Source organism: Bombyx mandarina, chromosome 17 (genome assembly GCF_030267445.1).
Source record: "Bombyx mandarina strain Sakado chromosome 17, ASM3026744v2".
NCBI classification, from domain to species: domain Eukaryota; kingdom Metazoa; phylum Arthropoda; class Insecta; order Lepidoptera; family Bombycidae; genus Bombyx; species Bombyx mandarina.
In genome coordinates, this window is record NC_143223.1 from 4,272,669 (window position 1) to 4,288,968 (window position 16,300).

At 36.7% G+C, this 16,300-nt stretch overlaps 3 protein-coding genes across 5 annotated transcripts in view; 1 reads left to right on the forward strand and 2 right to left on the reverse strand.

The window, feature by feature from the left end:
* The window catches only part of LOC114253306 (transmembrane protein 178B), a 59,625-nt gene extending 48,571 nt beyond the window's left edge, over window positions 1-11,054 (reverse strand). Inside the window, exon 1 of one of the 2 annotated variants that reach the window (XM_028188138.2) lies at window positions 10,635-11,054. In XM_028188138.2, coding sequence (XP_028043939.1) covers window positions 10,635-10,760 — 126 coding nt within the window. In that variant the 5' untranslated portion in view covers window positions 10,761-11,054. The remainder of the gene's footprint in view (window positions 1-10,634) is intronic. The other variant, XM_028188139.2, reaches the window with a different exon arrangement.
* Window positions 1-14,911, forward strand: part of LOC114253338 (nudC domain-containing protein 3) — a 386,657-nt gene extending 371,746 nt beyond the window's left edge. The window contains exons 2-6 of one of the 2 annotated variants that reach the window (XM_089734316.1): window positions 12,453-12,571; window positions 12,645-13,030; window positions 13,146-13,331; window positions 14,237-14,352; window positions 14,488-14,911. In XM_089734316.1, coding sequence (XP_089590442.1) covers window positions 12,459-12,571; window positions 12,645-13,030; window positions 13,146-13,331; window positions 14,237-14,352; window positions 14,488-14,577 — 891 coding nt within the window. In that variant the 5' untranslated portion in view covers window positions 12,453-12,458 and the 3' untranslated portion in view covers window positions 14,578-14,911. The remainder of the gene's footprint in view (window positions 1-12,452; window positions 12,572-12,644; window positions 13,031-13,145; window positions 13,332-14,236; window positions 14,353-14,487) is intronic. The other variant, XM_089734315.1, reaches the window with a different exon arrangement.
* LOC114253337 (uncharacterized) lies at window positions 14,901-16,247 on the reverse strand. Its single transcript, XM_028188177.2, has one exon. It carries the CDS (start codon window positions 16,065-16,067, stop codon window positions 14,949-14,951), a length of 1,119 nt encoding a protein of 372 aa, XP_028043978.1. The 5' UTR covers window positions 16,068-16,247; the 3' UTR covers window positions 14,901-14,948.
* Between the last annotated feature and the right edge of the window lie 53 nt (window positions 16,248-16,300).

Here is a 16,300-nt window from a genome sequence, read left to right on the forward strand (position 1 = left end):
TACCACCGCCCCGCCTATTTCTGCCGTGAAGCAGTAATGCGTTTCGGTTTGAAGGGTGGGGCAGCCGTTGTGACTATACTGAGACCTTAGAACTATATCTCAAGGTGTGTGGCGCATTTACGTTGTAGATGTCTGTGGGCTCCAGTAACCACTTAACACCAGGTGGGCTAGGAGCTCGTCCACACATCTAAGCAAAAAAAATAAATAAATAAAACTGAACTGATATTAATTAAATATTAATTTAACTGTTTAATCTCGCGTTTTTTTATTATCATTATACGTCTGACCGTCCGTTTCAGAGATTTCCGTGTTAACAAAAAGGTCTAAAGTATTTGAAACCTTGGAACTATTACGTCTACGATTCACGAGAACTAAAACACATATATTGTTGAAACTCAACTTTTTATTAGCTAACATTCGAGATCGCAGAATAAGCAATATTCGTTTAAACACAACACATCAATAGACAGATTGCTTAGCGCCAGACGTAGATTGGACGCTAATACTTTTCCTATGAATCCGAAAAGTACCATACGACTAATACTTAAGTCGTGAGGTAGCAGGGACATGAGGATACTGCTACAATGTTCGGATGACGTCAGAACGACAACAGTGGATCGAGGTGATCACAGATAATCATATTCCTGCCACGTAGCACTCCTGCATTTCAATGCCGTTTGACAAACAATTGAGACATTCACGTCGTAATGTCGAATAACCGCTTAACAGAAGACAGGCCGTGAACGCATCCACATATTTTTTCATCATCATCAGCCACCGCTTTTTTTTATTTCTTTTTTATTACTTAGATGGGTGGACGAGCTCTCAGCCCAAGTGTTACGTGATTACTGGAGCCCATAGACATCTACAACGTAAATGCGCCACTCACCTTGAGATATAAGTTCTAAGGTCTCAGTATAGTTACAACGGCTACCCCACGCTTCAAACCGAAAAGCATTACTGCTTCACGGCAGAAATAGGCGGGGTGGTGGTATCTACCCGCGCGGACTCACAAGAGGTCCTACCACCAGTAAAGTGCTGCATGTAAGCTTCTCCCATAGTCCGCCTTTTGCACCCAATCTCTTCGCGCATACCGCCGCATACCATTGGTTCACCATCCATCGCTCACACATACAATGCGATAAAAAAGGTGAGGTTATCAAGAATTCGTGATTTACATTAGAACTACCATCTATAACATCGTCAGACCCTAAAAAAACATTTAATTGCATTTTTTCATTGAAATTCTTTGTTAATCACTGTAGAAATTCAATTATATCTGCTCAATTTGAACAATGAATGATTGACAATTGAAGTTGTCGATCAGGACAATGTAGCGCTTTCCTGGAACCAGTTCTCGCCGCACCAGCTGTGACGGGACGGAGTCAATGTTTTTATAATGGGTCGTCGGTCGAGGCCGCATACGTGCTCGAACCCGTTTGCCTTGCAATGCCGAGTCGTCAACACTCACCCTGCGAGACTGAATAGCATCAAAAGATCTTTCATTTTAAATCAAGATTCTTTCCTACCTATGCTGATAGCCTTGAGAGGCTATTTCAACGTAATCTTAACTAGTAGGTGAACTCACGGGGCTCAAACCGGAGTGTTACTAACACTGGCCCTAGCAAGAACAGTACTTCGCAAAATCTACCACCGGATCGGAAACGCGATCCACTGAGAAGATCCGGCGAGAAACTCAGTGGGCTGTGTCTGTGGGTTAATTAGCTCGTCGAGCAATTCGTCGCAAGCGACGGGTTCGACGAGGACGATGACCGGTGCTTGTGGTTCGAGAGTCGATGTGCGCAAGCGTTTTATAAGCCTGTGCCAGCTTGTTGGTAATCAGCTAACAGCTTTATTGACCTCATAAATGCGATAAAATTGGTTGCGTCTTTGCTTCAGAAGCGTCTATTACGGTCAAGGAAACTGTTGGATATTTAAACGTGAGATGTTAACTCAATTTTTTTTTTTTTTTTTTTTATTGCTTAGATGGATGGACGAGCTCACAGCCCACCTGGTCTTAAGTGGTTACTGGAGCCCATAGACATCTACAACGTAAATGCGCCACTCACCTTGAGATATAAGTTCTAAGGTCTCAGTATAGTCACAACGGCTGCCCCACCCTTCAAACTGAAACGCATTACTGCTTTAGGGCAGAAATAGGCGGGGCGGTGGTACCTACCCGTGCGGACTCACAAGAGGTCCTACCATCAGTAATTACGCAAATTATAATTTTTCGGGTTTCATTTTTATCACACGATGTTATACGTTTACCGTGGAAGTCAATCGTGAACATTTGTTGAGTACGTATTTCATTAGAAAAATTGGTACCCGCCTGAGATTCGAACATCAGTGCACAACACAAATGCATCGGACGTCTTATCGCTTAGGCCACGACGACTTCGTATGAAGATAGAAGAATTGCTTGCTAGCGAACATGGCTGCAATCCGCCATAACTTATGAAGTGCACGTCAGAAATGTATCAAGCATTTGTTGAACGTAATCGCGATCCACCGATGCGCTAATGGTACTATGAAAATAATCTTATGTGAAAATATTTACCGGTGGTAGGACCTCTTGTGAGTGCGCACGGGTAGATACCACCACTCCGCCTATTTCTGACGTGAATCAGTAATGCATTTCGGTTTGAAGGGTGGGGCAGCCGTTGTAGCTATACTTACTTACCTTAGAACTTATATCTGAAGGTGGGTGGCGCATTTACGTCTATATGCTCCAGTAACCACTTAACGCCAGGTGGGCTGTGAGCTCTTCCACCCATTTAAGCAATAAATAAAAAATCCCAATAACATTACACTAAATTTCAAGTTGATCGTCTAAGCGGCTTGAAAGCACACACGATCACAAACAAACAAATACAAATATACTACACATAACATTATTAAACGGATTCTTATTACGATTTTCACTTGTAATGATTTCCGGATATTTTGATACCGTTGCAGGCGTCATTATCGCGGATAAACTCTAGTAGTGGGATCAGTCAATCTGTTATCGTGACACTTCCGTTATATAATTGTATGTGTATCGTAGAAAGCTGCGAAAGCTTAAAACAAATATTTAATTAGAGTATGACAAGTTTAGAAATTTAAAATTCGCTGGTTTTCTCCATATTTAGTTACGGAGCGGAGACTTGGACACTGAAAAAGGCCGACAGACTCCATAGATGCCTTCGAAATTCCAAGAACTGCCTCTCGTACCAATGTGTCAATACTAAAGGAGCTTAATGTTAAAAGTAGACTCGCCAAAATATGCATTCGTAGAGTATTGGAGTTCTTTGGATACATTTCTCGAAAGGAGGGTCACAATCTTAAGCAACTGATGGTGACGGGCAAGATAGATGGCAAACATCCCAGAGAACGCAGACCCACTAATATTTAAAAAAAAAGACATGCCCGCCGAGTTTCTTGCCAGTTCTTCTCAGGACGGAGGCTAGTTTTTGTGAATTGGCGGTAGTTCTTTTTGACGTTCAACAAGTATGTACTTTCATTTATGTTGAATAATTTTTATTTTTTTTTATTTGATTTGATTTGATTTGATTGTCAGACCAAATTTGGTCTGGTCTGGCTATCAAGCTCCAGCATGACAAGTTAAAACGTGTTCGTGAAAGTGATAACTATGTTGAATTAACTCAAAAAGGTTGTCAAATGACGTGTGACGATGCTCGAACAAAAAATTATTTTTAATACCAGACGATGATTGATTAAAAAGTTTATGTTTGATGTTGATTCGTCCGTTCCCCGCGCTTTTACCTGCATCAACTACTTTAATGGATCTCGCATCAAACTACAGACAGTTATCATTCATCATATCATTAATATCATTTTTGTTACCAGTATCAAAAAAAAAAACAATAATTGTTATTCATAAAAATCAACATTTTCTTATAATGTTGTAAGTACCTACGTGTTTCTGTTAATAATAAAAAACGGATTTCAAATCCGCCGCAGTAGGCCTCGTTCGATACACCACATCTCCCGGCCACCGTCCTTGTCGAACCCGTCGCTTGCGACGAAGGGCTCGACGAGTGAATTAACCCATAGACACAGCCCACTGAGTTTCTCGCGGGATCTTCTCAGTGGGTTGCCTTTTGCGATCTGCGATTCTGCGAAGCACTGCTCTTGCTAGGGCCAGTGCTAGCACCATTTCGGTTTGAGCCCCATGAGCTCACCTACACGTCAAGGAGAAGCTGATATAGCCTCAAGGCTATCAGGATAGGTAGGAAGAGAAAAAAAAACCACATCTCATTCTTTTAGTTCATGAGTAACACAAAACAAAACATTGCGAAACCGAACGCTTAATAAAAATCAAACTAACAATTTAATATTATTTGCATAAACATTAACAATGTCGTTGTACAACATTCGCAACAAGTTACCTTCAGATAAAATTTTAACCTCAAAAGATAACGAAACTGTAGCAATAACCTCAAAACTGTGTGCGTTGTGCTCACTAAAGTGGAATATCAGAGGATCTTAATCATAAAAGTGTGTCCGGCCATTATTCAGAAGAACTGGTATGCGACCTCAACGTTATTATATTAGCCCTAACTTCCCATCTAAGTCGTTATTAACTGGAAGACATGTTGCAAGCCAACTATACCTTATCTTTCTTACGCTGGAGAATCAGTTTACGGATACCCACATGGTAGAGGGGGGTAACAGACCTACCCTTATGTTGGAGGGAGAAGAGGAAGAGTGAGGACCTCCTCCAATATGCCTTAGCTTCCTAACTACACCCTCATCATACTTCCTAGCTCATTCGAATGGAGGAATGCAATTGAGAGTCGCTGAACTTTTGACAATACTACGGTCAAATTCACGTTTTGAGATGTTCTTATCCCGAAAACTAATCTCACGTTATTCTCGATTCATTACAATCGCTATTCCATAAACTAAATAGAAAACATATGGCAACGAAGGAACGAAGGATACTCAATATCCCCAGGCGCGGGGACCACGTATAAGGTTCGGATCCCGACCCCAAAAAAAGGGTACACAACATAGGGTAGTAGTACCGGTAAAAGTGTAAATTATAAATACAATTCCTTGAAACTTTAATCGAATTTTGTAATAATAATTACAGTTTATTACCACATACAATAATAGTGATACTAGATAGATACGTGTGCGTTAGCATAATTGTTTATTACGTTTCCTAATATACTTTACTAATAATTATATGAACAATTTACATTTAAATGTATCACTTTATGAGATTCCAGTGAAAGTCAAGAAGACTGCACAAAGTTTATAATTGTGAAAGGCAATGCTAACAACGATCAAAGCAAGATGATGGATTATCCACACTTTCAAACTATGATGTTTGTTTTGCGAAATTCGTTACAATTGTTTCATTTTTTTTTAATTACCTAACAAGGCTAAATTTAACTTAAAGTTTACGTAATTTTTATTTGGTTCATAAAATCTATATATATAAAAATAAATTGCTGTTCATTAGTCTCGCTAAAACTCAAGAACGGCTGGACCGATTTGGCTAATTTTGGTCTTGAATTATTTGTGAAAGTCCAGAGAAGGTTTAAAAGGTAGATAAATATGAAAATGCTGGGAATTAAATAAAAATAACAATTTTGTTTTTCCTTTGATGTATCCCCCGTCGGACGCATTCCTTTTGTTTATTTTAAGTTTATTTTATACAAAAGTTTAGGTCTTTTATTTATCGATTGAGGCACTACGAAGTCTGTCGGGTCAGCTAGTACTCAATAAATATAATGTTATAAACACTTTATTTTCAATTAATTTACAACAGACTCATTATTCGTTTTCATCTGCCATACATATAATTTACAATAAAATTAGTTTCATGAAAGGACGCCTCTTTTAAGAATTCATTATTTTTCAGACGCTACTTACCTTCACATAGTTAGACTGTTTATTTAAAGCTTATCTATTGTACTAGTTCTAATTACATTAAAAATTTAAATTGCAGCTAGAATTTTATTACTTGTCTCGTGGTTTATGTTATTTATTTTTATGTACTATTTGAGATTGTCACTCATTAGATTTGGAACAGTTAGAATTTCCTTCGAAATCTTATCAATCAATTTGTTACATTCCACACTTAAATCACCAAGTTACGGAACCGCGAAAGCGGAATCGTAAAACATTTGTCGGAAGTCGTGAGAAGTGGGTGTTGTCATGCCAAGAAAGCAGGCTGTTAGTGTGTAATCACCTATTGTTGATGGAGTTCCGATATATGCAATGGTACTTTAGATTGTTCACGATTACGTAAAAGATGTTTCGATCAAATATCTTCTAACGCATTCAATCTTATGCGCAAATAAGTTTAGCATCGAAAAATATATTTTAATGGCCTTTAAATAAAGACGTGTCAGAGATACAGCTAAACGGCTGTCTACCGCTGGAGACTCTTTTGACACCTCTTATGAAGAAGCATTTTTTTTTATTGCTTAGACGGGTGGACGAGCTCACAGCCCATCTGGTTTTAAGTGGTTACTGGAACCCATAGACATCCACAACGCAAATGCGCCACCCACTTTGAGACATAAGTTCTAAGGTCTCAAGTATAGTTACAACGGCTGCCCCGCCCTTCAAACCTATGCAGGGCGGTGGTACCTACCCGCGCGGACTCACAAGAGGTCCTACCACTAGTAATGGTAAAGTAAACCATTTAGTGCTCGAGAAACAACATTGAGGAACAAACAAATTGTCGATGAACGACCCCTATCTTGTAAGTGGTAGGGATGAGGTCTGCTCTGGTAGCGGCTGATTCGATTCAGATGTAAAGATTAGAGAGCAAATCATCACGTCAAACATTTCGTCAGAGCAACAACATATATATTGGAGTGCTTGAATTCCTACTAGCTTCCATTCCCATTGAGGACATGGCATTGCATTTAAATTTCAATGTACAGAGTGCAACAGACCAACCAAACCTCAATTCGTGCATATAGTAATAGATATTTTAAGCTGCTTGCCATAAATACTATTATGGAAACCATCGGTTTTTTTTCTCTTTATTTTTGTAACATATCCATTACGTAGCTCATACAGAATTGGTTGGCTCTAATGTAATTCTCTAAAGCTATTATTATGACCAGTTATTAATTAAAATCCGATCTTTCTCGACGGAAAATTGCCAGTCAAGTTCCTAATTATTATGGCGTTTAGAGCATGCCATACTCTTTAGCAGAAGCCATGGAGGACAGTCAAGTTGATTAAGATCGAAACTAGACGAAGGCCTATGTTCAGCTCTGTGTGTTTTTTAACTTCTCGTAAAGATAACTCAAATTTGTATGGAGTTGGAACAGCTTCCCTTCGTTAGTCGCTAGGGGCGCTGTTCCAACTCCATACAAATTTGAGATAACTTTAACGCGATCGAGAAGTTAAAAAACTCGCACCTAGCACACTGATGAAGTTGAGCTCTGATGAATAATGTTTATTTCCAACCACGCTTGTTTGAATCCAACTCAATGATTCAGTACCGAATTTTGTTTAAAGAATCATTCTTGTTCATGCAATATGCTGTTAAATTGATTTGAACATCAAGAATCGTATCTTGTTGCATTAAAGAAGTGATATTGCAATGGATACCTTCTCACATCGGCTTGTGTGGTAACGAAAGGGTGGATAAGTTAGCTAAGGAAGCTTCTAGTGATGGTGTACCATTGAACATAGTTCCTAATTATACCGATTGTGTCAACTTAGTAAGAGAGGAATGTTATCCTCTATGGAAGGTATATTTCGATGAAAGTTCTTTGGAAAAAGGCGTGTGGTACAAAACAATTCAAAGTCTACCATGGAAAACGCCATGGTTTGATTCTTGTAACCTTAATAGAACTATCCTAGTGACTGTTTTCAGACTTCGTTCCGGGCACATCCCACTCAATAAATTTGCTCATTTAATGGGGAAGGCTCCTGATCCCAAATGTTCAGTTTGTGATGTAGTGGAAGATGCTTTTCACATTATGATGGAGTGTGCGCGGAATGATGATTTGAGACAACAATTTTTTGCAAAATATACAGATCTTCGACAAGTTGGAGGTTTAAATTGCGTGCGTATTAGCCTTTCCGGAATCCGAAATGGCTAAGTCACTTTATAAAATAGTGTTGGTGGGCCTTCAGAGACGATAACAGTTTCCTTTATATTTTTATATGATTCTTTGTTACTATCTTTTGTAGCACAATGGAGTGACATATTCACTAGGTGAATAATCTCCTTAAATAAAGACATAAAAAAAACTTGTTGCATCTGGGCCAATTTTTCGATACTTTTTTCATATAAAATCGCTCTGTCGCTCCATAGTGCAATAGCTAGCGCCCGCCCCACCAAAAGATTACTGAAGCCAGTTGATGACAACTGTACACCTGTTAATGTATGCTGATGAAGTGAAAAGCTCATAAGCACGATTTTTTTGTTTGTTGAACTGTTGCTCGATTTGAGTAAAGTTATTTTTGTCAGTATTTAAATACGAGTATATTGTACCGAAATGTTGCTCGATTTGAGTAAAGTTATTTTTGTCAGTATTTAAATACGAGTATATTGTACAACCGTCAGCTTTACAGAAAAATACCTATTTACATCGACGTTTCTTTGCACAGAGTAATTAACCAACTGAGTTTCTCGCTGGATCTTCTAAGTGGGTCGCGATTCCGATTCGGTAGTAGATTCAGCGAAGCACGTTTCTTGCTAGGACTAGTGTTAGCAATTCTCCCAGGTTGAGCCCGTGAGCTCACCTACCAGTCCGCGCGAAGTTGGAATAGCCTCTTAGGCTACCAACGATAAGGTAGGGGAAAAAAACAGTGTAAGAACTTAACACTCATAGCATTGGATGGATCTGACAGTTATTTTGCTGTGTACTTTCGTACAAATTGTTTTATATGAAGTTTTATTGCTTTTTTATGTTTCAAAGTACATTTTACGATTTACTGTTTTGAATTTTATATTATCAATGGCAAAAAGGCAATTGTATTTTATATAGCTATATTATATTATAGAGACTAGCAATCTTATCAAAATGTGTTGCCAGCATGCGTACCGAAAATGGCAGAATTTAAGCATATAAATAAAACATTGATTTGTAATGTTTTACATATTATTCACATCATCAAAATTTTAATTCAATACGATTAATAACAATTAAACGTCTTCTAAAATATTTCGACACTTTCACAGCGGATTTCTCTCAAGCTTTCCAATGTTTAACAGATCTAATAGAATATTACGTGTGTGAAACACGTAATAAATATTCCATTCACAACCATCCGGTTTCTTGGTACCAACACTAGGTAGGCACTGCATATGACATTCATTAAATATTAATTTTAAATCAATTTATTACAAAAATATTTTGTGTGATTGGCAAATTCTGAAAACCAGAGATATATTTAATCGAATTAATATTAAAAAGTTAGCAATACAACTGTACCTAGTCATATCGCTACCATTTTAACAAGAGATTGTTTTAAGACCGGCCCTTTGTACTTATTAGTACTTCAGCCGAGCAAGATTGTTGAGTAGTGTCATTTAAAAGAGACAGAGGGAGTTTTCGATTAAAAATGTAAAAGATTGTGGATACAAAATAAAAAACCTCACAACACAGAGCAGGTAGCTTGCTCGTCCCAACAGTTTACTGCGTCGCAAAAAAAATCGTGACCCCGAGTTGAAAGAAACCAGATTCCGTCAGACAAAAAACACTGTGCTCAGTTTATCGATGGAGAAACACAACAAGTGTCCATTATTTACAAAAAATAAAGTAATCCGCATCGTTTACTTGGTTAACTTCTTTCATATTAAGCATTCCTCGTAGGATTCTCATAATTTTAGGAAAGCCTATGAACATAGTGCCTTTGCAAACCTTATTCGGCAAATTGAACAGTAATCTAAACCTTAATGATTCATTAATAAAGGTATTTAATGAAACCTAATCGTAGGGTACCGTTGATTTTACGGACAGTAAAAATGTGTGATTTAATAATTATTGTTATCGGTCGAGTTGTTTTAATCTCCACGTTCGCTCGAGCAGGGTTCGCTCACGGCATAGTACAGTTACCCACACATTCGTGCCATTAAATACGTACATATTTATGCGTAACGTGTCTACTATAACGGTGCGCCCGGTAAGGATCCGAAAGAGTATGTGTTACAACGTGTGTTTTTTTTATCACCTAGATTTATAGTCTGTTTATTCTTGTGGCATGAATCGAAGGAAATGTTGCAAGACGATGCCAAATATGTTGATGGTCAAGATACATTGCGCGTTTGCCGTTCTATCAATTTTACAACGAATAATGAAATACATACTTTCAAAAACAGTTTATTTTTATGCCATATAATTTTAACGAGCGTGATACAAAGTAACTATATTATTATAAATATTTAATCCGACGTGTTCAAGGAAGAGCCTGTATGACCTTGTATCTATGACGTAAAATAATAAGATTCCATCGCAATCGACGGATTTAAATACCGTATTAATCTAACATAAAAACGTTTAATTGTTATCTAAAACTTTTTTTCCAAACTTTTCTACGTCCGCATGCTTCTGTAGATGTTCCTGATTTGTGTTAATCTAAAAGGATAAAATATTAGTATTAGAGAAAAAAGTTAGTAAGTAATACAAGGAAAATCTCCTTACCTGAATGTTAGATCGCTTTACTTCTATATAGAGCCAATTGTCTGTTGAGAAGGCTATGGCCATTAAAGCAGCAGCCACGATTGCTGTAATAGTCGCTATAGACAAAGTTACTGCTGAGCAAGGCATTTTTTTAAACCTTTAATAGACAATAAAGGATAGAACAGATAGATTACAATCACAATCACAACACTTATTAAGATGGTTCACCTATACAGCATTTTCGTAAACACAGCGGAACGGAGAACACGACAGCACACTCACTATTTAATAAAAACTCATGAATGCGGTCATCGCCTGCAGCGTACCGAGTTCGCGCGCGAGACTTCTTTGCCTACTTAGCACTACTTCGCCTTGCCGCTCTCTTACGGATGTGAAACTTTCCAAAGCGAAACCACCGCTCCAAGCGGCAAAAATTTAAATGAAAAAACCAGTATTGTGTTGCCAGAGCATTCCACAATAAAATCATCGACGTTCAGGTTAAATGATTGAGATGATGATGATATTCTTTTATATCACGTCTACTAGTCATGCTAAGAAGACTGATTGAATCTATATATTAATACGTGTAGCAAAAGCTTTGTACCCCTTTTTACGAAAATTACGCGGACGGAGGAGTATGAAATTTCTCACACTTAAAGAGAATATAGAGAAGGAGTGCAGAATGCTGGTATTTTTAAACGTAAAAAATAGATGAAATCAATAAAAAAACATTACACACACTACCATGTATTTGACACACCCACGCATATTTTTTGTTTATTGTTAAAGTTTGTAGTCAGATTAAGAATAGAACATAGACCTAGGTTTCCTACTTCAGTGAAATAGAATAATATTTTTTGTCTTTTTTTTAAGGGATTTTATGACCTGGTAACTAAGACTTTTAAGTCATGTCTTATTTTAATTTACATACTTAATTTTATGAAAAATGATAATATGGAGTGAAATGAAATGAAATGAAGATGATTAATTTGAGACATTAATCAACTGGAATGAAATTAATTGAAATAAGATGATATGGGATGAAATATAATCTCAGTAAAATGGTGGTCATTTACTGAGATTTTTTCAGTGGACTTTTTGGAGGAACCCGAGAAATTACGTCCAGCAGCTTTGTTTCATTTTCCCATTTTTGTGCACTTTCACAGATATTAAACAGTTAATAAACCACCGTTATTACACATTTAATCCTGAAAAAACACTAAATAGACAAAATAAAACAAATCACACAACTTCACTTTTCATTTTCATTAAAAATAAGAATTTATATTAAAATAAGACGTGACTTAAAGGTCTCAGTTGGTTGGTCATACAATCCATAAAAAAAAATTTTTGAGACTTTTGGCGGGAACGCGAGGAGTGAAGTTGTGTGATTTGTTTTATTTTATCTATTTAGTGTTTCTTCAGGTTTAAATGTGTGATAACAGTGGTTTATTAACTGTTTAGTATCTGTGAAAGTGTACAAATGTGGGAAAATAAAACAAAGCCACTGGACTTAACTTGTCGGGATCCGCCAAAAAGTTCACTAAAAAGTCTCAGTCTCATTTTCATCCCATATCATCAGATCTCATTTCATTTCATTTCATCTCAGTTGATTAATCTCTCAAATTAATCATCGTTATTTCATATCATTTCACTCCATATTAATATTTTTCATAAAAATAAGAATATAAATTAAAATAGGACTTGACTTAAAAGTCTTCGTTACCAGGTCATAAAATCCCTTAGAAAAACAAATGTTTGAAATAAAATATTTTGTGTCTTTTTTCATCTTTGTAATGAACTAATCCTGTATTAATATTTCGAATGCGGAAGAATTCATAAAAAATGTCATCCGCGAACGAATTTAGCCAATACGACGATATTTTATCAAATATTTTAGTTAATGAAAAATCTATCTTGGGTTTTTTATCGGCAATTTTTAATTTTTTAGCAAGACGGTAAAAAATATTTCTAAAACGTACCCTAATGTAAATGTTAAAAATATAAATTTATATTTTTAATTATCCACAGCACCGATTTCTATTATGTACCGGATGGCCAGTACGAAAACATAGGTTTTCCGCCGGGAGTTGCTGAAGAACTGGTTATTAAAGTTCTCCGGAAATGCGACCCCAAAAACATGAAGGAGCCGCACAAGCACACTGATTTAAACAACGAGATCATGTGCTCGACAGTTGCCCAAGAGGTCGAAGTAATTGCTAGTGAAGATACCTCGGTAGACCTTGAGGCAAGTGGGGAACAAGATGTCCTAACATCTGAACATCAAGTAAGGAAAGCAGTTTCGAGTCAGCCTGAAGAGTACAAGCCTCCGGTGATACCAATACAGAAGAGAAGCGAGTGCTACAATGGAGCGGACAGAGAAAATTACTCGTGGGCGCAAACTCTAATGGATCTTGGTATATTTTAAAAATACACCCTAAAATGCTAATCGAAATAATTTATTAAAATTTCAAACAAACAAAATGCAATGTAAAACAAATCAGCAGAAGCAAATTTTCTTTTTTGTTTCAGATGTAACTGTAAAACTTCCACCAGATATAAAATCTTCAAAAGACCTAAAAGTTGCTATAAATCCTGGAGATATTTATGTATGTCGACAGAACGGTGATGTAATTGTTAAGGACTCTCTGCTGTTCAAGATTAAGACCAGTGATAGTTTCTGGAGTCTTAGCGAGGGACGATTGTTGATGCATCTGGGTAATTTTATATTACTAATCATAAACAAATGAATACAAATAATTTTTAGTCAATGTTTTCAACAGTAATTGGCTATTGACCAGTATAGGCTAAGCAAGAGTCACAAAATTCAGTGATGTGGCACATAATAGTTCTAGTAATGCTAGTGGAATACATTTGTTGATTAAAGCAACATTAGAGGCAGTACCGATTTTGAGTAAGTATTGGCGATTACCATATTTATGATTATATCTGCCACCAAATAGTTTTTAATGTGGAATAACTGATACTACAACATTTGCAACATTCACCTCATGACTGAAGCTACATAATGGAATTTTGGTTTTTATGGCCATTATAAGCTATATGTATATTTATTAGTAGTTTCTTGTGAGCATGTACGGATACATACTACCGCTCTGCTTATTTCTGCTGCTCTAAAGGTATGAGGTTAAAGGATGAGATAGCCATTATACTATAGAACTGAGACATAAGGTTGCCTGTCTCAAGGTTGGTGATGGAATTTGTGTTGTTGCTGTTCATGGGCTCTAGTACACTCCACGACAGATTGGCATTGAGTGGTGAGAAAAAATAAGAACAATAGTAATAACAATTCAACCAATAACAACTGGCATAAAATCCAAGCTCATCTATTTTTCTACTCACTAAAAATTTTAATCATACTATAATAAGTGCTATTTTATAAACATAATGTTTCAGTAAAAATATATGTTAATTATTGACTGTTGAATAGAAGTACAGAGCTAGTTTCTATAAAAAAAAATCATTAGATTTTTTAGAAATCTACATACATTCAGGACTTAAGCTATAAAGTGCAAAATGAAAAATGGTGGAAAACTTTTTTTAAGTTTTACAAAATACATCTTGTAGTATTAATTACAAGGGTAACACTTAATTTGTAACAGAAAAAACCCGCGAGCAATGGTGGTCAAAGCTTTTGATTGGCGAAGAAGACATTGATTTATCAAAGATAGACTGCTCAAGGCCCTTACATGAACTCCCAGATGATCACATTGATAAGGTACATTTTGAAAACTGCATAACTTGTGACTTAATTTTTTTACTTAACAATCTTAAATATGTTATTGTAGTGCATGTTATCCATTATCCTAGTTTCCCAGTTAGTTACCTATAAAATGAATAGTTTTTATTGCAGGTAGGTAACAGACCTGTTGGTAAGTTGTCACATGCACCAGTTGACAATGAACCTTGTCTATATGCAACAGGTGTTCTATCAGTAACTTAGAAGTTGGTCATACATAAAAAATCATATTATGAATTATCTACCCAATATATTAACAGAAACTATGAAACAAACATTGAAATTAGGATAATTTAAGCTGGGCGTTATTTAATAATATTAAAAACTCGAAAGATGGATCTTTTAGATAAAAGAGCTTCAATGGAACCAAGAACAGAAAATGAAAGGCCTACCTACTAGTGATGAAATAAGAAACATTGAGATATTGAAGAAAGCTTGGAATGCTGATGGTTCTCCATTTAAAGGTCAAAAATTTGACCCTAGTATTCTTAGCCAATCATTTACTCCTTTTGGAAATAATAAATAAATTCACTATTTATATTCATGTTTAATTTATTAATTTTCCTCAGTTTTGTCTAAAAGCCACTCAAAACCAATTTCCCGATCATCCCTTGTTGCTCAATTAGTCTGTGGGCCTCTCTTAAATTGGCTGCATTAATGGGTGACAGAGTATTTGTCAATGTGTGTTTCAATTCACCTTTGTCAAGCCATTTTGAAATTTGCTCTAATATTTGATGATGTCTGATCTTATCCTCTGTATCATACTTTATTCTTGTAAACATCATTTCAGACACAAGAGTAACGCTTTTATCTTTCAAGGGCCTCAAGTCTACTAAACCACTACTGTCGACTATCAAACAAATCCTACCTTGAGGTTTGATAGCTTTCATTAAAGTATCCCAGTATGGGAACGGATCATAATTAACTAAGATAAAATCTACTCCATTTCCATGCCCTTGGGCTACTAGTTGTGGAATCAAATCTTGTGTGTGATTAAGAACAATGTCTGTTCCATGCTGAAGACTGAACTCTTGTGTTTCTGGACGTGAAGCTGTTCCAATCACTTTTAATCCCAAATTCTTTGCCATCTGTGATGCTACTGAACCAACACCACCAGCACTATTAATTATAAGCAGAGTACGCCCTTTATCTTTGCTAGAGATTAAAAGTCGATCGTAGATGCATTCATAAGCAGTGACTGAAGTCAGAGGCATGGCTGCTGCCTGCTCAAATGTTAGTTTTTTCGGTTTTGTTCCAACTAAAACTTCGTCTAAGGCTACGTACTGTGCATTTGAGCCGTTTCGTCTATGATCACCAGTGAAAAATACTTCATCTCCTATATTGAATGTCTTAGCACTCTGGCCTTTGGCGACAACGACGCCGGCGCCGTCCCATCCCAAGATCCTCGGTGTAGTCTCGACATTTGGTTTCGGAGCGCGTTGTTTTGCATCTATAGGATTCACTGCGATCGCCTTAACCTCCACTAAAACGTCTTTTTCTTTTAAAACCGGCAAATTCACTTCCAAATCGATGAGACTGTTTACATCTGCAATTGGCAGGTATTTGTACAATCCTACAGCCCTCATTGTTTTAGGTAAAGCCATAATAATATTGGTAGGGGTAGATAATTCTTGGCTTGCAACTTGCTTGGCGGAGAATGCCGCTATCAATATAAAAAGGACAAACATGATCATTATAACCTAAAGATAAACGATTTAAAGAGATAAAAAGTTAAATGTCACGTTCACTCAACAAGTCAACACGATCGAATTTAAACGCTTATACCGGTCACTCACATTCGCACGAATACGCAAACCCGCAAGTGTAGGACGACATTTGCAAATGATTATGCAAAGTTTTCGCTGCATTCGCGGTTTTCCAAGCTGTGTCTGTTTTTTAATGGACATCAAAGCGCGAGAACCGCGAT

Excerpts from the sequence above, each read along its gene's own strand:
- LOC114253337 (XM_028188177.2), bottom strand. The coding sequence starts at position 16,067 with ATGATCATGTTTGTCCTTTTTATATTGATAGCGGCATTCTCCGCCAAG.